Source organism: Lepeophtheirus salmonis, chromosome 6 (genome assembly GCF_016086655.4).
Source record: "Lepeophtheirus salmonis chromosome 6, UVic_Lsal_1.4, whole genome shotgun sequence".
NCBI lineage: Eukaryota > Metazoa > Arthropoda > Copepoda > Siphonostomatoida > Caligidae > Lepeophtheirus > Lepeophtheirus salmonis.
Window position 1 is genome coordinate 56,582,449 of NC_052136.2, and position 21,574 is coordinate 56,604,022.

General features: G+C 31.8%; 1 protein-coding gene and 1 pseudogene across 2 annotated transcripts in view; one reads left to right on the top strand and one right to left on the bottom strand.

Moving 5' to 3' along the window:
- The window catches only part of LOC121120597 (uncharacterized), a 33,602-nt gene extending 30,069 nt beyond the window's left edge, over positions 1-3,533 (top strand). The window contains exons 10-11 of one of the 2 annotated variants that reach the window (XM_040715472.2): positions 2,804-3,029; positions 3,084-3,533. In XM_040715472.2, coding sequence (XP_040571406.1) covers positions 2,804-3,029; positions 3,084-3,262 — 405 coding nt within the window. In that variant the 3' untranslated portion in view covers positions 3,263-3,533. The remainder of the gene's footprint in view (positions 1-2,803; positions 3,030-3,083) is intronic. The other variant, XM_040715473.2, reaches the window with a different exon arrangement.
- Positions 3,534-4,119: 586 nt separating this feature from the next.
- Positions 4,120-4,719, bottom strand: LOC121120101 (peroxiredoxin-2-like; annotated as a pseudogene).
- Between the last annotated feature and the right edge of the window lie 16,855 nt (positions 4,720-21,574).

Genomic DNA, 21,574 nt, shown 5'->3' on the forward strand with positions numbered 1-21,574 from the left:
TTCACGAATGATTGACTATATATAGTGATGAAAATCGTATATATTTTTAAAACTGGCCCGATTTTTTCGTAATTGGTAATCTGAAGAAAATACTTTTTCTTTTCCTTAGCAATTGTCGTTATTATTTAATTCCTGTGTCATAAACTTCCTTTCCTAAATAGATTCAATTATATTCAAAACCTGATTGACCGTTCCTGTCTACTCATAAAAGACAGAGCGTAACTTTGGGGATTTGTTGTTGAGTTATAGCTGTAAGTCCATGTTGGACTCGGAGTAGAATTTGGGATCGACATCGGAGTAATTCTTACCTTGTTCATTTCCTTCTCCCCCTCCTCCTCTGTTAAAGCTAATCTCCTCAGAAACATTTTTTAAATTGGGAGAGTTACGATATAGATTGTCTGTTTATTTTTTTTAACATGCCCAAAATATACACTTTTTCATCACTATATGGACTTCAACGACAATTCTTATGTCAAATGGAGTAATTGTAATACTACAATGATTACTTATATTTATTACAATTACTCCATTTGACAAACAACTAAAATAAAAAAGAAGAAAGATAGTCAGTGGGTACCAAGTAGACAGTACTATAATTCAGCTGAATTAAACTCCCTACGTGCAGAAATATATAAGAAATGAAGATGCAAATATATTTTTGATTAAACTATTAAAAACAAGGATCAAAAATTTCATTTAACAGAGTAAATCTTTTTCATGGCAATTGAATTCTTCTTTAAACTCATGTTTAAAGCACTTTCACATTTTATTTTATACTTTATTGATCAGTTTTTAATCCTTAAATGTTTTTTGATGCGCATATGCAACATATGAAAAAAACCTTTTTAGAGAATATTTCATTTAAATCTGTCAAATTGCAATTTTTTTTACAAATTAAACAACCCTGTTGTTAAGTGTGGTTTTAGTATAACTTTGCATCATAAGACATCCTAAGTAGGTAATTATTAATCAGTGATTTGAAGAAGAAAAAAATATTACTTCAATGAAAAGTTTTTCTCCTTATAAAATTATAAAAAGGATTTAAGGGTATATTTGTAAATTTACAAATTATATTCGTCCTGATTTTTATTGAGTACTTAAAAGTAATTTTTCATCAAATGCCACATTTATCGCAGCACTTGTTGACAAGAGGGCAATTTGACAAATTTCCATTTCCTACCAATTTTTTTAAAGTAATCCATTATTTTGTAGATTAATCCTCAGTTAGTTCTGTTCTGTGATAAATTAGAATGGTCCTGTACATCCACTCCCAAAATGGAACTATTTCCTGAATTTAAAATCTTGGAGCTATTTTTTTCTTAAATTAAAATATTAGCTTAAATTCACAAGCCCATTTATAATATAAAATTATTATTATATTTATGATCAAATATTAAGTGATTTATTTTATTTAAAATAGAATGGGAGCTAGTTGAACACCTTGTTGGGCACAAATTGAAACATTTAATACAGTTAGATAAGAGAAAAATATTATCACCTTTCTAATTTGTTAAAAGCAGGAAACATCAGCGGAATCTTACATGTTGAAAGAGTTGGAAATTATTAAATAATCACAATTGAAATAATATATATTTTGATTAACCTATTTTTTTTTCCATTTTACAAAATAAACACTATTATTTTCTATTATTAGTTATTTAGATAGCTACAATATTAACAAACACCATCAATCTTTTAGGAAATAGACTGGTTTAAATTTCAACTTTTTTCGTAAATACGAATACGGATAGTACGGTATAGTTGTCATATGATATGAAATTTACCTTTGTAAATTTGTATTGTTATACGATACTAATTCTACATTTACTACATCTGACGTAGGAATATTTTTTAAATTCTATACACATACTGTATATTTCCTTCTCTAGGAACGACTGAGGTGCAACCTACGCACATTTTTGTATTTTAATATTTATTGACGAAATAAAGAACTTTTGCCTCCTTTTAATCTTTGAACTAAATGCGCTACCTAAAGATGATATCGTAAGAAATTAAAATTTTGTATATATATTTTTTTTCCATATTACAACTTTTCCCAACTGGCCATAATCAAAGTACAAAACAAACTGCCCTAGTGAGCAGCCTGACAAAAACTGCCAACACTAAACCAAATAAAAAGCTAAAATGACGTGAACTATATTTTGAAATTGATGCGTACTGCATATATATCAATGTATATATGCAGAAAGTGAAAAAAAAAAAAAAAAGTAAAAAGTGATTACTTTTACTTACTAAGTTATATGTAATGAGTACTGGATTTCTTATCAACTACCCCCATTCTTTCTTACGTTATTCTGATTTCCTTGTTCTATTACCTTTAATATACCTTTTTTAACTAATCATGTTTAAGTATGTCATTTTCATAGTTTTGCAAATAAAAGCCTCTCAAAAATGAAGCGCATGATTTACGTATGTCAAAAAAATTGTGGGGTGGAAAAATATCTTTTAAAATGAATGTGCTTTAAAAATGTACTAATGGACAAAATATTGTTAAAAAAATGGGAATAAACAGCCAAATAAGGTTGAATATAACTTTGGATTTTATTCGTGAAAGCTCTATTTGAAATAATATAAACACAAATAATCCATGATTTTGTGGAAAATGTATTTTCAGATACTTTTAGTATCGTTTCAGTGTAATTCCACGAACTATACTGGAATATTTGCAAAATAAGTCACCACCAGGATGATTTGCCTCATTAATTATCTCCTTCATGCTTGAAAAATAGCAGCATCAATACAATAAATTATTAAAAATACTTACCATTATTTTCATTATTAGACTCAATCCTGCAATTGGAAAAACTTAAATGGAAATCATCTTCGAAGGAAAAGGGCTCTGGAAGAGGAAATCGATCAGGAAAGCATCATACTCAGTGAAGAGTCAACAAACAATAATTCAAGCCTCTCAGAGAGATTCAATTTGTTTCAAGCTATTCATGTACTTCAGAGTCGGGATGAAAATGAGAAGATAAATGAAACAGAGAGTGAATTAGGAGACTCAGATCGTAAGATTGAATCAACTCCAAATTGATTGTTAATTTATTAAATTTCCTTTTAAGAATCAACAAGGGCCAAGGACTCGACATGTTTATCCTCTAATTTCTTTACTGTTGTTGTGGGTATTTTAACATTTGTATCAGTGACCTTTGGAGTTGCAGTTTCCATTCTCTATATTCGTTTAAAAAAAGAGTATCAACTTCCGAGAGGAACATCCCGCGCATCATATGCAGCTACCTAATTCGCGGCTCTTTGATGAAATGTCCCGTATTTCCTGTAAGTCCGAATATGTGCATTCGAATCAAGCTAGAATACCATAAAAACTTCTACCAACTCCCTTGTGAAAAAGAGAGATGATTATGTTATTATTATAAATTTTTGTATGTCACATATACCTATTAATTAATGTTTGATTGTTAAAAGTGTTTTTATTTGTTTATTAATATTGATTATAAAAAAAAGCCCCTATATTTATATTAAAAATAAAGAAAATATAATCTATTGTTGTTGTAAGTAAATCCTATCATGAACGTTTGTAGGTATTAAATGGGTAAAATCCTCTGTCTTAATGAAAGTTATATTAGTCAAACGAAGCTTGATTCTTTCCTTTGTCATAAAGTATTATTCCATTGTAATGTTATAGCTACCTATAAATTACAACAGTTTGGTTCTTAACTTTTTTCGAATTTCTACTAGAGCCACTCTGGGAAATTTTCATATCTTAGTAAAATTAACTATACAAAATTGTATTCTCCTACGAGGTAATCTTTAGGCTGCACATCTGTATCAAATAATGAAATAAGAAAAACCCTTAGTAGTTTTCTCACGAAAAATTGTTATGATATATATACATTTGTTTAACCTTTAAAAAGTGTTTCAAAAGTTTAGTATTTTTTTGTTATTTTTAATATATTAAAATGTCGTATATTTCATTTATTAATAATTATTAGTACACAGGAGAATACAAATACATTCAGTATACTTAATCAATCAATGACCTTGTGCATTGACTAACCAGATACAATTAAAAAGTGGATCGCGGTAGCAGTGCCGCATCCAATGAATTGAAAGATAGAAATCCTCAGATTGGTAAGGGAACTAATAACTACTGGGGAGATCTAATGTATTAGTTTTTTTTGATTGTTCAGCATCAGCAGTGAGGTTCGATAATACACTTTCCTTGTTGGTTTCATGTATTCTTTCCTAGCTTCCGTAGGGCAGAGCAAACCTCACCGTGATTGTCCGTGTATTGGAAGGCTTGTACAATTCGTAGTCTACAAATCTTCCGATAGGAAGATCATTGATGGTAATATGACGGTGTTTCCATGAATGCTGTCAAGCATGAAAAGTACTCTAAAGGACACTCCATCGTCTTCCTTGAGCTCTAGAAATTTCCATGTTCTTATATGCAATGAGGGGAATATCTATGTTCCCAAGTCCTTCCTCCTTACGATGAGTCCAGTGGAGATTGAGAAATAGAAACCAGTGGAGCAGCTAAGGATCCCACATCCCATTTTATAGAAATCTGCGACCCGATTTCCAAAGGTAATAATCTCGGCAGGGAAAACGAAGTTAAAGTCCAAGGGGTAGAACCACGTATTTGCCGGTGTAGTCCTTGAGTGTCACCTCCGTGAATTGATTGTTCACAACGGCCATGGTCTTGAATTGAGGAGTATCAAGGACTGGTCGAAGACCCATTTCTCTAAATAGTAGTATATTCATGTGGCATAAAGGAAATTAAATAACAAAAGTTCACTTACGAGTAGCAGATATTAGACTCAAAAGTTTTTTTTTTGTAAAATTGTGCTGTGGAACATAATACGAGAAAAAAGTTATGACAATTTTCTAGTTTTTTGTTATATTTTCAGAAAGCAAATTTAAAATTCTATTTTTTTAGTATAGAATAGCTTTTAAAAAAACTTATAAATGTTTTTTTATATATAAGAATAACGTCTATAATAATTAATTATTGTAAAATAATTTTTAATGCTGTATTTTAATATTTATTAACAAAATCAATCACTTTTGTCTCCTTTCAAAGTTTGACAAAACATAACATTGTATGGGAATAAGTTTGCATAGGTTATTTTCATACCAATTGACAAATTTTCCAAACTAGCCGTAATCGAAATTCGAAAAAAAAGAAGAAAAACAAGTCGCCCTACTACTGAGTGCAGAGAAAAAATCTTTACACTTTCAATCTAGAATTTTATCAAGATGTACAGATGTCAAAGATGTTCAGCAACCAGATGTAATAGGGCATGTCAACAAAATAAAAATAACTATTTTTATGTTTTGGCTACACTAATCATCGATGTAGCTTCCAGGCGGCCATGAAAGGCCTTGCACTCATTGTGGATTTAGTCTACAGACATAGCATCTCAGTGCTAGTTGACGAGGTCCTTGAGGTTTTTAATATTTGGGTGAAGAACTGTGCAGTTGTTGGACTCAACATGAACCCAAAAAGTGAAGTCCAATGAGTTGGAATCTGGTGAGACGGGGGCCATATTTTCTTTGGCCAGAAAGGCAAGTTGTCCTCCAAGTTTGACCAGAACAATTTTACCTCCTTCATGAAAACTTTGATTTATGTAGAAGTGTAAATATTTTTTCGCCGCACCCAGTATATGTACATCTTATATATAGGTAATTTATGAACATCTAAATAGTTCAAAACAATAAATTCATATCTCTTGGAACTGATACAATTCCCCTCAAAAGAAACATATATATTTTAATACATAATATATACATGCTCTTGAGTAATATAATATTCAGAACTAGATACCTAGTATTTGAAGAAAAAAATGCAGGGTAGTGATACACTTAATTAAAATTTTAATCAATCGTAAACTTATTCGCCGATTGTCTTCAAACTCAGTAAAAGATAGGTTTTGGGACTAAAGATTCATAATGTAAAGGTTCGCCTAAATTAAAAACAAAACAAATGAGAACGAGTAAAATTGAGCTACAAAGGAGTAAAATTTTAAATCTTTTCTCATACGGCATGCCCCCCATGTTTATATCCACGGAGCTCGGGTGCAGCCATATCACTGTTTATGGTGCCAGAGACTTATTCACTGCCACTATGGTCTTGGGCGTTGTGGCCAACACAGACGAAAGTCTGCCCTCCCATTTTTTGGAAGGGAAGGAGTGGCTCAATGCAGATGCTTATATCAAACTTCTGGATAAGAAAGTGGCATCTTGGACCAGAAATAATTTCGTGGACAACTTTGTCTTCATTCAAGACGGAGCTCCGTATCATAGATCCCCTCAGACCCAGACCTTTCTGAGAGATAACCTTTCGTACTTTTGGGAGCTCAACATGTGGTTCCTCCTCCCCAGACATGAAACCCTTGGACTACTCTATCTAGGGAGGTCTGAGGAGAGGGTGTATGCTACTCCTCACGGGAGTGTCCAGTCTCTAGAAGCTTCTATCAAGAATGAGTAGTTCACGCATGACCCTGAATACAGTCAAGGCATGCATGGGGCTTAAGCCTCGTATGAAGGCTTATATATTGAATTAAAGCTGCGCTAACCACTATATTCAAATGATTTTTTTAAATAAATGTCCTCACAAAATTTTTTGCTTAAATTTCACACCTACCTTTTCAACTTTCCATAGACGAAGTAATCCAACAGATTGCAATCGGGAGAGTTGGAGGGCCAGGTCTTGGGGGCAAGAAATCATAAAAGTTGGTCCTGATGAACTCTTGGCTGATCTTGGACATGTGACAGGGGGCAGTGTCCTGTTACCTCACGTAGAGCTCAAGGATGTTTGCCTACCCAGGGAAGCACAGTGGACTTCAAGCACTCATTTTCACATTATAATTGACCTTTTCTCCCTTCATGAAAAGGAAGGATGGCAGGACCTTCCCTGTGCTGGTGATGACGACCAAGACCATGATGGAGCTGAAGTTCCTGGACTTGTAGACATAGGGACATTGTCTTTGGATGTGGAGAGCCATCTGTCATTTCAAGAGTTCCTTTTGCGTTCAATAGTTAAAAAATTTCTCATCTGAGAAAATGATGGTGTGACGTGCATTGGATGTCTAGAGCCTAGAGAGGAGAGTTTTGCAATGGGCCAACCTGACCTCCTTCTATTTCTCAGTCAGCGGATGACGCACAGACAACTTGTAGGAGATCATACCAAGGTCCCCCCAATACCATTTGGATGGTGCTGCGAGACATACTGTTCCTCCTGGACAGTGTTGTCTGATTCGAGGATGGATCAGTGGTCACGGTTGTAGACAGTGCTCCTAGCGTATGCTGTGAGCTTGATGATACCTACTCCTCCATGGCCTGCGCGTGCGAGTTTAATGACAGTGGAGCTTTTGGTTTGCTCCAAGTCTTTATTTTGATAAAAAATCGGAAGAATATTAAACACAAGACTGCAACATCTTAATTGAGACACTCTGATGTAAACTCAGTGCTTATTATCAATTGAATTTTGTCCAGATATATCAATTAATAATCCTGTATATAGGTAGCGATGAAAAAAAGTTTAAATTCAAACTGCTCTAATAGACAGTTTGATCTTGTTTAATCATAAATTTACGAGGTTTTCAAAGTATCCTCAATGTTTGGATCTCTTTTTTTTCTTATTGAAACTACATACTTACTTTTTCCCTCCATATTTTGTTATAATATTTCATAGAATCTCCATAAAAAAGTCTACATATTTATGTTAAAAGTTTCTAGAAAGTATAATCATTGAAAGGAAACCTCTGGCTAAAAAAAATTAATTTATAATGATCATAATTAATATAGTTATGATTGATCTGTTACGATAGCATCTGGATTTTTAATCGTTGCCCTATTCTTTATTGAAGAATAAAATTATTTGCACAATACCTCAATTTATTTGAATTTAATCAAATCAACGTTCAGAGCTTGCTTTTTGGAAATACACAAGAATATAGCACAAATAGTCGTCTCCAGTGGCCAAGACAACTCAGACAAACAAAAGTTTGCCTGTCTGTACGAATATGTAAATGTCTGAATAAATCAAAACGTGTCACCCCTGTACTGTATATAGTACACCCTGATGTAAATCATATATATGTTTTTGATACCAAAAGTAATAATGTAGTCGTAATAGCAATGTTTCTGCTTGTTTTGTTATTGGCCTCTGATGTATATCATAATTCAAGTCCTTTTTTAGTACATTTTAAGATTTAAATTAAATATAAAGGCTGGTATGTTCAAATGAATTTTGAATTTTGACTCATCAGTCATCCCAACATCTTAATTTTTGTTTTATCAAACTCTTATTATTATTCATTCGTTTTTGAGGACAGAGCACGTATGAATTGATACAAGTATTGAGTAGTTACGTGTAAATCTGCTTATGAAAAAGAGAGAGTAACACTGAGGAGCAAAATTTGTCTTTTAGCCAATGCCTAATTACTGAGGGCAAAGCTGGGTTCACCCTCTAGTAACCTATCAATAAATTCATACAAAATGAAACCCCCTTGGCCCCATTCACAAAAATAAAAATAAAGGCATAACAGGGGAAAAACAAATTTATTAGGATTTCTAAAAAAAGAATGATTATAATTTTTGAATTTTTTCATAAAACTACTAGTATTTAAATAGTATTTTCCTTCAAAAAAGGGCAAAATGGGGTTGTTCTTCTTTATTAGACAGTGTGCACAGAAGTATTTGCACCCTTGCAAAATACGTTGACAATTTTTTTAATCAAATAAGACCTTCATTATATGATAATACACATGTTTAAAAAAAAAAAATACTTTTTTTCTTATGACGCATCATAAAAAAGTTTTAATTCATTCGGAAATTTGATTGGAAAAGGCGGGTGGCCCCCCAAAATCTGTTAATCTACGTTCATTTTTATTGTCAAGACGCAACTTTTGTTAAGCCTTTGCTATCCCTATTTTCGTTTTGGACAATACCCGATATGATATGATATAATTATTAAACTTATTTATTCATCAGCTCTATAAAATATCTTTGCCACATCTGGGCATGTTCCTCGCTTCTTTTTTCTACCAAAAAAGAATAAGAATAATGTATATTATTGAATTTACATAAAATTTGTAAATATATTGTGTACACATTTACATACCGGGTGGAAACTTGAAACTTACACACTTGTATTTTATTAATTTGAGAGGTTTTTTTTTTGTACAGAAATATGAACTGTCTGCATAGGGAGCCGTGTATCTCGAGCACCTGCTGCTTCTTGAATTTCTGAAAACAAACGAGAAATGTCATCGTAGCGAGATTCAAGGCTTAAGGTATAAACTATTCTTTGAGTGGTTCACACTCCAACAGAGGTGGCCAGGCTGACGGGAATCGGCCATCTACAATGTTAAGAAGAGGATATACCCCAACGTTACCAAAGAGGGGACTGAGTGCTATGGAGAAAATCATATCATTAATGCCGATGCCCTCAAACACCTTCCTTTATTAGGGGGTTACAGACTCGCAGTAGCCATTGAAATCGACATTTTAAAGGCCAAACCTCCCCCTTGGTCAAGCCAAATTTTCCCGACGGCAATGTTGTATTTTAGCAAGATAGGGTCCCTGCTCACATTGCAAAAATTACTCAGACCGTCTTAGCTAACAACATTAATTTCTAGGACAAGATAATTTGTCACTAATACAGTCAGGATGTGAATCCCTTCGCCTTATCTTCCTGAACGCACATCGATATGAGGGCCTCTAGCATCTGTCACCGGAACGTTAAAGCCGTGAAGCTTATGGACCCTACCTTCATTCGTAATACATGCAACTCATTTTGCAAGAGGCTTTCCCCATATGTGATACAATAGTGGACGAATATAATAAATCAATTTGACACTGGGTATGTATTAGAAAAAAATTAAATAAGAGTTTTGTTATTTTTATAATTAATGGCTAACAGGCTCTTTTCTTTCCAAGTGTATATAAGTTTCAAGTTTCCACTTGGTCCTAGATATTAACAATAACTGAAATATTGGAATGATGAAACAGCTGGAATTTATTGTGCCATTACTCATAGTCAATATGTGTATTCAACTTAAATAAATTTATATAATTTTGTATGCATACATAAACGACATCAAGTTCTTTTGAATATACACATTATACATACATAAATAATTACGAAGAATTCAAATGAAAACCAGTGAATTGAATATTTAATTAGAAAATGATAATGTTTTGGTGTGTACAAAATAAAATTAATAATGTTGTCAGAAGTAATACATTTTTTTCTTATAAACAATATCATTTGACAAAGAAATAGTAACTCAGTCTTGAACAGTTATACAGTAGTTTTTAAGAAAAATCATACATATCATATCAAATCTATAATTACACCAAAATTACAAACTTATTCAATTTCAAAACTATTACAAACTAATATGGGAATGTAGGACAATGTGATTCATATTTTCAGGTCCAATAATATTGATGTAGGTTGAGTGATTGAAATTAATTAATATTCCGATATATTAAAGCATAGTAAATAGTCAAAAACAAAACAAACATGAGATTACGTAGAAGTCAAGAAAATGACACTTGATCAATTTTAAAATTCAAAGTGTTCAGAATTTAATGGATCTCCAGGTATTAGACTGTTTCGCTTTCTTGGAAATAATTTTTCCTCCTGCATATATAAATTTTTGAGCAATTGTTTAAAAAGGATTTTTCGGTCAAAATTTGAAATTTTAAGCCATTGAGTAAAATAATGAAATTCTTATATTTTTTAGCTTTTGATTTATCAATCAAAAATATTGTGCAAATTGTTTTCAAGAATATAAGGCATTTCAGATATCCTTCATAATTTGTTGTTTCCCCGTATTATCAAAGACTAGCAAAGGTTTACCCAGCATTGCGGGGGCCCTATGAGCGAGTGGAAATCACATTGACAATGGTCAATGCAATTTTCTTAATGTTTAGAGCCCCTTCAGTGTTGGTGAGTGTTAGGGTATTCCATGATGCATTATAATTTAGAGCCTGTATATTATATTAAATGTATTATTAGGAATTAAAAAAAAAAATTTTGAACTTCAAATAACATTCATGCATATATGCTTAAAAAAACTTGTCCATCTTTTATTTTTGTTAAAAATTGCTATATCAAAATTTGTGAAGATAATTACAAAAGCTATATTGCACAAGTTTTGCCAATTTTTTTACAATGAAATGCTCTGGAAATTGAAAATACTTTACTTTTGTTATGATGAGGCTTATTTTTTTATGTCCAAAAAGCATCGTTTTAAAGTATTTCTTTTAAAAATTGAAAATTGATGGCTTATGAAAAAATTGAAAAATGATTCAATAAATGACAGATATTTCAGTTAAACACCAATATTTATGTGTCAAATTTATATGCTAACGAATTTCCAAACAAATTTCTACAAACTTTATTTATTTGTAAATTCAATATTCAATCATTTTCAACCATTTTTTTTTTTTTTGCAACTGAGAAAAAAACAAAAACATAAATTTTTACCGATTTATTTTTTTGTACATAACTCTTATGATTTTGAATAAATTTAGAATACGTTATTACTTGCTCAGTTGAATATTTTCCAATCATAAATTAAATATGATAAAAAAATATATAAGGTACAGTTTTTGATTTATAGCGTCATATTTGGAAAGATTCAAGGGGCAAAACAATGCACAATTTAGATAATTCAGTCACTTTTTTGATACCTCTCTGAAAAGTCTGGTGTGAAAGCCCATGATCTCTTGCATGATCCCTCATGAACATTGTAACGCATTGATCATGACGTTTCATTAGATCAGCTATAATCAGCGGTGACAAGAGAGGAAGGTGATAATGATATAACCATGTCGATGAATTTCCTTGCCAACGACTACTCTTTTGCTCCTATAAAGTACAACCTAGGATTAGTTTCTTTCACAAGTACCCCATACCCCCTTCTCACTGAGGGCATGAAAGCCAGAAGGCTGGAGAGGTGAAAGAAAGTCCTCATATGGATCAAGGCAAATGGGTCAATAGTGAAAATTTCCTCAGACAAGAAAATTTCACTGTTGATTAATTCTACAACAGCTGAAACGACCGCTGGCTTGCATATACAAAAGAACAGGTCCAAAGGGCTTACCACACCAAATATCTGTTCCAAAAAATGGTCCTCAGTGTTGTGGTCTCTCATAGAAAGAAGATGCCCTTGTTCTTTTTCAAGGCTGGACAGAAAATCGGCAAGGTGACCTACTATAGGGTGCTTAGGTACACCATCCTGAAATGGCTGAAGACCATCTACATAGAGGATAACTACATGTAGACAACAGATGGTGCCCCTCACACAAGTGTGCCAAATGCCAAAAGTTATGCACTGATAGCATGACTTGATTCTGGTCCGAAGAGAAGTGGCCTCTTCCTCACAAGATTCGAACCCACTGGAATTTTCTATATATGGCACTTTGGAAAAGGAAATCAACAGGATCTCATACCCAAATGAGACTCATTGAAGCCCCCATAGCGGCTACATGGAACAACTTGTGAGAAGATTTTGTCATCAACTTCTGCATGGCCTTCGGGTGGCGTGAAAATGCTGTGATAATGAAGGTGGGCATATTGAGTGAAAAAAGTTTTGTAGAAACCTTATCTCCATGATTGGTTAATATTATATTTTTGCCATTATTTTTTTTAATCAAATTATTGATGTATTTCTAAATCCATCTCTTAAGTCCACGTTTTGCTTCCCTATCCTGTAAATATATAGGTAAATACAGTTTGGGGGACAATGGTTATAAAGGATGGAAAATGGGGGGAAATGATTGATTTGTTCGTATTGCAATTATATATTTATATGTAAATGAAATGGGTGAATAATCAGTTTTTCTATTTATATGATAAATTAATCAAAAAGGGTTACTTAATCTTGACAGTACATGTATGTAATATTAGGTTGGGGAAAAAGTAATTTTTGCATTTATTTTCTTAAAACTTTGCATATTTTGAACACTTATTGGTCAAGTTCGATCATACGATAAGATGTTGTAAATGTGTAATTGTATACTACAAATGCTTCTTCGACAGTATGCTGCATGGCTAGTTCCTTCATGAGTTACGGATGCATCAAAGTAAGGAATTCGCAATATTTTAAAATTTTACTTCCTGAAAGAGAAAAGCGCCTTGAAAAATAGATTGAGTTAATGTCAAGCGACAGAAATCCTGGTCGAAAGCTAACAAAGCAGCCCAGACCGTGGCCAAGGCAGGATTGAGTGACAGGAAAGCTTAGCTGTATGTTTGGTGGGATTGGCAGTGAATAATATAGTATGAGCTGCTACCCTATGGCAAGATGGATCAATTCTGCCATCTACTGTGAGCATCTTGATCGCTTAAAGCTGGCGATTTGACAGAAGTGGCCAGCATTTTTGAACGGGAGAGGAATTGTGTTTCATCAAGACAACAAAAGGCTACGCACATCTTTGATGACGCTCAGAAGCTCCGGGAGTTCGAATGGGAAGTTTTTATGCATCCACCCTACAGTCCAGACCTGGCACAAAGTGACTACCACCTGTTCCTGTCTATGTCCAACACGCTTGGAGGTAAAAATTTGGCCTCAATTGAAGCCTATGAAAATTGGTTCCCCAACTTTTTTTGCAACTAGGGACAGGGGCTTATACAAGAAGGGCCCCCAAGCACCAAATCCATTACGGATGATTTTTGGATCATATTGAGTTGGATTATCCATGGAACGGGAGAACGGGGTATACTTGGCTGATGTTAAGTGACTGTAACGCGCTTCTTATAAAGCTAAAAATACGAAATTACTATTTCCCCCCCCTAAAATATCAAATAATCAACCTTTATGTATTTTTCTCAAATGGCTTGGCAATAAATACAAACGAGTAAGAATATAAAGAAAGTATTATGTTGACCTAAACTTCTTCTTATTCTGACATCAACATGATATTGAATAAACTTTTAAGGTTTGGAAATATCTTAAATAAAACCTCCAGTACAATCATTATAATATTGAAATATGAGAAATGTTAATTTAAGTTAAAGCCTTTATAAAGTTACCAAATATTCTAATTAAATGAGGTTTTCTCGAAAGTTTTCCAAACTTGCTTCAATGAAAAAAAGCGCAAAAAAAGTTGCAACACAAGAATTATCCTTGGCATAAAACTGACTCAAACAACTAAAAATTAATATTTAAAATATGGAATAAAAGCTGGAAAGATCAAAAGTTATTATGAACACTTTTGATGAAATAATTTTTATTTTGTAGAGTCAAATACTCTTTGGGACACTCCAAGATTGAAAATTAGATATGTATGATAATTCCTCACAATATAAATACTCATTGATTTTAGGTAGTTACATTATTGCAGTCATTTTGTAATCAATTCTTAAAGATAAGGAGAGCGTTTTACCTAGACGTATATTTCTGATTGGATAATAATTAAATAAGACCAATGGTTATCACTCAATGATTTTGTCTCATACAAAAACCATGCTGTGTATTAATAAACTAAATATAAGTATTTGATTACTTGAGGGATTAATATTATATAATTTAGTGTCAACTGTGACAGGTTAACTTTATAATGTACATATATAAACTTGAAAATAAATAAAAACAAAAGGGAAAAATATATTTATTGAAAGAAATATAGTATATATTCCCCAATAATAGCTGATCAGAATTTATCCGATAAGAAAAAGAAAGAAAAAATTCGTCATTCTATATATTTTCTATTGAATAAACGTATATTTAGGTACAGCCCTGCACACCTCTCCTGAAAACCAAACACCAGCCCTTAAAAAAATATTTTGAGTAATTTTTATCAATTATTTTTTTGTCAAAAATTATGCCGAAAAAGTTGAATCAATTATGTTTTATTGTCAATAGTTTTGACAAAAGAAAGTTACTTTTACAATTTAACTATAACCAGTTCTAAAAACCGGATATCATATGGGTTTCAGATCCATTTTTAGACGTAAGTGTTCTCAGCATGTATACTAAACTTGCTTCAAGGCAGGTGTGTCCGAAGATAAATTCGTATTTTATTATTATGATATACTTTTAGTATGAATAAACCTGTCATAACAAGATGCTCCAATGATAATTTATTTAACAAATCCATGAGATATATTTTAAAGAAAAGGTAATAATTTAATCAGAAGAATGATTTTTGGATTGAAGATAGTTATATTTCCCCAACAAGGCTGGCCATTTATATATTTTTTTGGTTAGCCATATGAAAAAATTCATAGCTCATAAAAATAAACTACCTTTTTACTTGGTACACATAACTGTATACGGAAATATTTGATTGGCCTGGATTCGAATTGAAACCCCTATACAGTACCTTTTTGTCCAATCAGAAGGAAGGACATAAAGTGATTTATATAATATGATTAAATAGATAGGTTGATTCTAGGATTGACATTGTGTTCAATAATTCAGTTTCTATTCGACGTATTAGATGTTAACACTCATTTATACTCGTGATTTAAACCCAAAATTTCATGTGTATATGCGGTATTTAAGGTATGCCATTACGTAGCTAAACGAGCTAGATGCAGGCCAACCTGGAAAAATCCGACTGGTTTTTTACTAGCCACAAGTTAGCTTGTCTGTATACCCCTGCAATGTACATACAATAGTTTGATCCGTAGACACCCTGTTAGATTCTTAAGTAACATTTTCTCTAAAATTTGGACGTTATATTGCTACAATTTGACATGTTTTTTGTAATAAAAGTATAATATGAAGAATATATTAATGAAAACGATATACGGATAATAATCAAGTCATTAATCTCTAGATACCTGGAATAAAAATCGCATTTTTCCTTATTACAAATGAGTCATTTTTATATATATGATACACCTGATATGTATTTATGATATATCAGAATTAATGTGTCATATTAAGTGTTTAGTACGTAAATATACGCTTTGGTTTTTTGAAGCATTTTATGGTCCTCAATTTTCGTTTGCATATACTATATTTTTTTTTTACTAACAGTTATCACAATGAAATAAAATATAATGAAAAACTTCTTTAAATTTTTTTCTCCATTTATTTATCTCCGATAAAACATTTTTTTTGCCTTGACAACTCCTCCATTCTTCACAGGTTGAAAACTGGTCTAGAACATGATCCTGACTACATATATAGAGTAGATTAAACTTTCTGTCTCAAAGTGGAATATGGATTATTCTAGCGCAAATAAAAATGATAAATATACCTATGCATGCCATGTCTATCAAGTGTATATAGTATGCACATATTTTGACATGCCCTTTAATATTGGGAAAACATCATATTTTGTAATTGTAAACTTACGGATATATGGGCAAAGTCTTAGTTTCATGCATTATCTACTTACAAGTGTTTACTAATAGCCCATGGGAGGCCTAGATAATGGATTTATGTATACATGTATACGTGCATAAATAATCATGTTCTTTGTCTTTCTATATACAAGACTATTAAAAATGTACTTACATTGAATGTAGTATACAATTATAAACAAAAGCCCAAATAATCACATAATTTCACACTTCAGTGATGAGAATAGAAGCCTTTATTCGTATGTTGATATGAACTTATGCTAAAGAAGGAATTAACTTGAATGACAAGTATATGTTTTAAAATACATAGATTCAATATAGGTATAATCGATTTGATTATTACTCATCAATGGTACAAGGACATTTCAGGAATTTAAGTTGATGTAGTATATCGTTAACCTCTTTCAAACTCTTCTTTAATTCTAAGGGATTCAAAATAAAATCACTTGCAACAGCTAAATTTCCAATCAAACCTGACAAAAAATAAACAGCTCTTAAGGTCATACATCCATGTTTCCTTTTCTACTTATTTTCTATTCTTACAATTACAATAATACGTTGATTTGATAACATATTAAGGTAACAAATAGTGATGAAGAAATAAACAAATCATTGGGCCCATCAAGCTACTATATATGTGAGATGGGCTGGGGGACTGATTGCTTGTTGTCAAATTTGTTGAAAAGAAAACGTTTGTTTATATTTTTTCTTCTCTCACAACTTTGATGATTTTAATTATCTGTATTCAAAATTTTGTCTGTTTGAAGTTTTTTTTATCAAATTGTTCAAAAAAGTCATTTTTCTTTTCTAAAAAAGGGTTATTCGCTGAAATCATGTCGTCTCTTCCAAAAAATGATAACGGGATTGAATCGGGAGACAAAACTTGCTGTAGTATTTAATGACGGTTTATCACTGTTATTAACAAAGGAACAAACTTAGAATTACCGAACGTGGGGATCTACGTCTTCTTCTTAGTGAGTTTCAACCTGATGTGGATAAACTAATATCCTTACACCAAGTACACCCATCCCATTAAATGAAAAACAGTAATTTTTGTTTAAAAGAATATGAAGCGGAAAATTAAAAAAAAAAAAAAAATGATTGAAAAAATGATTTAAAAAAGAATCATATGTAATTAAGAGAAATTTTTATAGTAGTAAAAAAAAAATTATAGGATTTCTTTTCTAAAAGGTCATTCGATGTGTGAGAAATAATCAAGCCCCCCAAAATGTCTATGGGAGGGGGCGCTACAAGTTTATATGGGGCGCCAGCATGAAAAAGTTTGGGAAACCCTGCTCTAAATGAAGAATTATTGCCTATTTTTGCTGTAAAATGTTTTCAAAATCTATAATAAAATATCAATTTAAATATATATTTATAATATTGTTCCTGCACTGATGCTATTGGAAACTTAGAATGTTCTCTTTATAGCAGAAATTTATTTTCAACTCCAAAATCATATAACAGGCAGCTGATATTAAGAGGGGTCTTAATTTAGATGTACCATATGTATCGCTCTCGCTTGTTCTTAGTGCAATTTTTTTCAATGCCAGGGGTGGGCAACCTATGCTTCCACGTGCTCCTGCTGGCACGTGGAGGTATATTCAGTGGCACGCGCAGATTAGAATATATTCCTGTAGTTTGTGTATGTATTTTACCATTATTGTTGATAGAGGCACACTCATTGATCGGAAATGTTGAAGTTGGCACTCCATGTCTCAAAGTTCACCTACCCCTGGTCGTTACCATAATCCTCACCTCCTTTTATTGCTTCATCATTTGAAATTCTAAAATAAAAATAAAAAATTGTTTTTGGTTGTATTTATATATTTTAATGTATGTATCCAGAAATCCAAAACTAAGTATCTAGGTTTTACTATTTCTATGTCTACTGAATATCTTGATAAGGTGATTTAAAATTTTAATGTATTTGATTGAGTTTTCCGCAAAATACTACCGTATAATATCCGACGCTAAATCGAATGTCAATGTATCGTCCTCAGGTATTTTCAATTCAAAAGCCATGTATATTGACGCCGACTGAATAAGTATGCCTCTTAACTCCATGCCATCCGATGGTTCCTTCAATGTGAACTTTTTTGCAATATAAGACTTAGAGTTAAGTATCTCAAATCCGATTCCTTTAGCCTTCTTCCAAGGAATTATCTTATTTTTGGGAAGCCCAAATATAATTATGGGCGAGATATGTCTTAGTGAGGTGTTTATATGACCTTCTAAGTTCCATTAAACAAACTTTCTCAATAACAGTACGAAAGGACACTCATCAAAAGCATGAACGACAGATTTAAAAACTTTACATCAGTCATTAAATGTTATACAACCCGTAGTCACTTGAAATTGGGCAGTGAATTTCCTGCCATCAGCAATTCCTTTAGTTGAATTCACTATATGGTTTCTCCAATCCTCTTTCAAAACTTAGACGATTTATAAAAAAAATTAAATTATAGGGACCACTACATCAGATCAACCCTGTACTTATGACGTCGTTCTTGAAAAGTATCATTTTTCCACATGACTGATGTTTGTTTCTTTTGAGTTTCATTTATTAATTGAATAAAAAAATACATCTCTTTAGTCATTTTCAGAGTTTGAGAGTAACATTATATCAATGATATGCAAAACATGTCTCGACGTTCACTTAATAACATACTAATTTACACTCTGTTACAGGTGACAACAAAATAGATTGTAATTTTTTGTGCTAGTGAGGTAGGTAGGTCGTGCTACAAACATCGATATTAGCAATATATAAGTTTTTAGATACTAAATAGAATCATCAATTGTTTGTTTTTCCAATATAACAACATATGTACTTTAGACTTGTCGCACAGAATAATCCAATCTAACTTTAATGTCATATAGTTTGTAATTATAGTAGGTCAATAATGGTCAATTTCTTATTGAGACATAATATAGATTTGAAAAAATAATGTTTTCCGGTTAGACATATAAAAAAAACTGGTTATTGGTAAATACCAATAAAAAAGAGATATTTTTTGGCTGGCTGTCAGAATTTATGCCATTGAAGGAATACTGAGAATGCCATCTCATAAATTACTTTTAAACTAACTATTAGTATGAATAAGGGTTTCTCATTTCCCGGCAAACAAGTTATTAAATTTATAGGATCCTCTTATTAAATAATAAGTACTCTAATATTTTTTTAAATATATTTGGAGAAAAAAATACTGAATTTTAAAATAGTCTTACCAATAACTAGAGATGGGATTTGTCTAATATGTGATTTTGAGGGAAGAAAATGAATTACTAATACAAAAGGATAAGTTTCTACATATAAAAAATAGCATTAGTTCGGGGAAAATATTATACTTATATTGAAATTCATATCTAATTCTAAGGGGAGGCTTGTTCTCCGCCCCAAAGGGGGGTAGAGACCTCCCTGCACAAGCCCCTTCTGACGAGGCATAATATATTTGGTTGATTTTTGGTGGAGCAACGAGCAAATGGACACTTCCTTAAGGTGTGTATCTTTTTTTATGGGTTTCTGGAGTATGATTTCATTATTCTGCTTTGACTCTTTGCCCGGCACTCCTCCAAAAATTCACCTAAAGGCTCAACGACAAACAATACGTGCAATTGAGAAGGGTCCATATGGCAGTGAGAAACTGACCTATTGTAAATTCTCATTTCCTTCTTTGTATCTTTATCACTGCCTATCGGTAGTTTTGCCCAGAGTTATTAAGAGTCAAAGAACATACACAGTTTGCTAAGACGATTTGATGAGCCAGGGTGTACTTTAGCTCATTGCTAAACCTCGTCTAAAACCACATTCATTTTTTTAAAATTGTATGTGAAAGTACTTCCCACTTTTTCTTTAGTATTTTATATTAGTTGAACTAAACGCCGGCGAGATTACATTTATTTTATACAGTGCTCCTGTATATTAAACTCCCTTTTTTTTCTATATACTGTATTGGTATATAAATCAGGGAGCACTTTATACAGTGTACCTGGAGACGATTATAATTCATACATACAATCATAGTTGGCTCTTAGTTTGAATCAATGCTACTTGTAGAATACTACATCCTGACAATTAGAACGATTTTTAAAAATAACGTTTCACTCAATCCAGTCAGATTTTATCAACTCACTGAATACTCAAAATCTTTATCATAGTCACATTATCAAATACCTTAATTCCCTAAATGGAAAATCATTCTAGATTGAAGAAAGCAAGAGTTGAGGTTTCAGTGTCGTCTGCCGAATTATATTTTTCTTGAAGGGGCCATGTTTATGAAAAAAAAAAAAAATCAATAGCTAATCACAAAAATTTTTGATATCAAATTTTTCATCAAACAATTTCAAAAATCCATTAGCTATTTACAGAAAATTAATACTTTTTTGGAAAAAAAATTTCAATTATTTATTTTTTTGAAAGAAATTTCAAAAATCGATAGCAGTTTAAACAAAATTAAATTTTTGGAAAAAAAAAAATTTTAGTAAAAAAAAATCATTATTATTATTTTTTTTTTTTTGGGGGGAGGGGCTACAGCCCACTGCCGACGTAAGCCCTGTATTTATTATAAAAATCTTGGAATGTAAATTGTTTTTTTTTTCTTAAAAGAGAAAATAGAGTGCACAGGACGCTTATTAGAGCCTACAGGATCCAGTTTATTATAGTTCCGTATCCCAGTCTCATTTGTAACAAAAATAAATGATGAATAATTTAGTATCTATGTACATTATATATAATAAAATAATACTTTCAAATTAATTAATTAAATGCTAGATTTCACGAAATTTTCCTACGGGTGTACAACCTCAGGAAATCCTAGTATGAAAAACACAATATTCGTCATTAAAATAAAAAATGTATATATTCACAAATATAGATGCAACTAACTAGAAAAGTAGGTTTATTCAAAAACACAGATGTTTTCGGGAACACTTAACATCATGTTAATCATACTGTAAATAATCTAAAAGACATTATTTAACTTACACATCATTATTTGACTAAATAATATGTTTCAAAAACATCATATACACGCATGATGTAAAAATATATATATTTTTTTAAAAATCGTTTCCAAAACTTTTAATAGCTGCTTCATATTACTTGATGTCTATATGTAATAATTTTGAACGTTTAATGTATAGAAAATCGATATTTAATGTCATATTTTTTATTTTGTATTGACTCAAGAAAGTTAGTTTAAGCTGCAAAAAGTCCACATTAACTCAATGTTCGCGATATATTATTAAAATTGCATTATT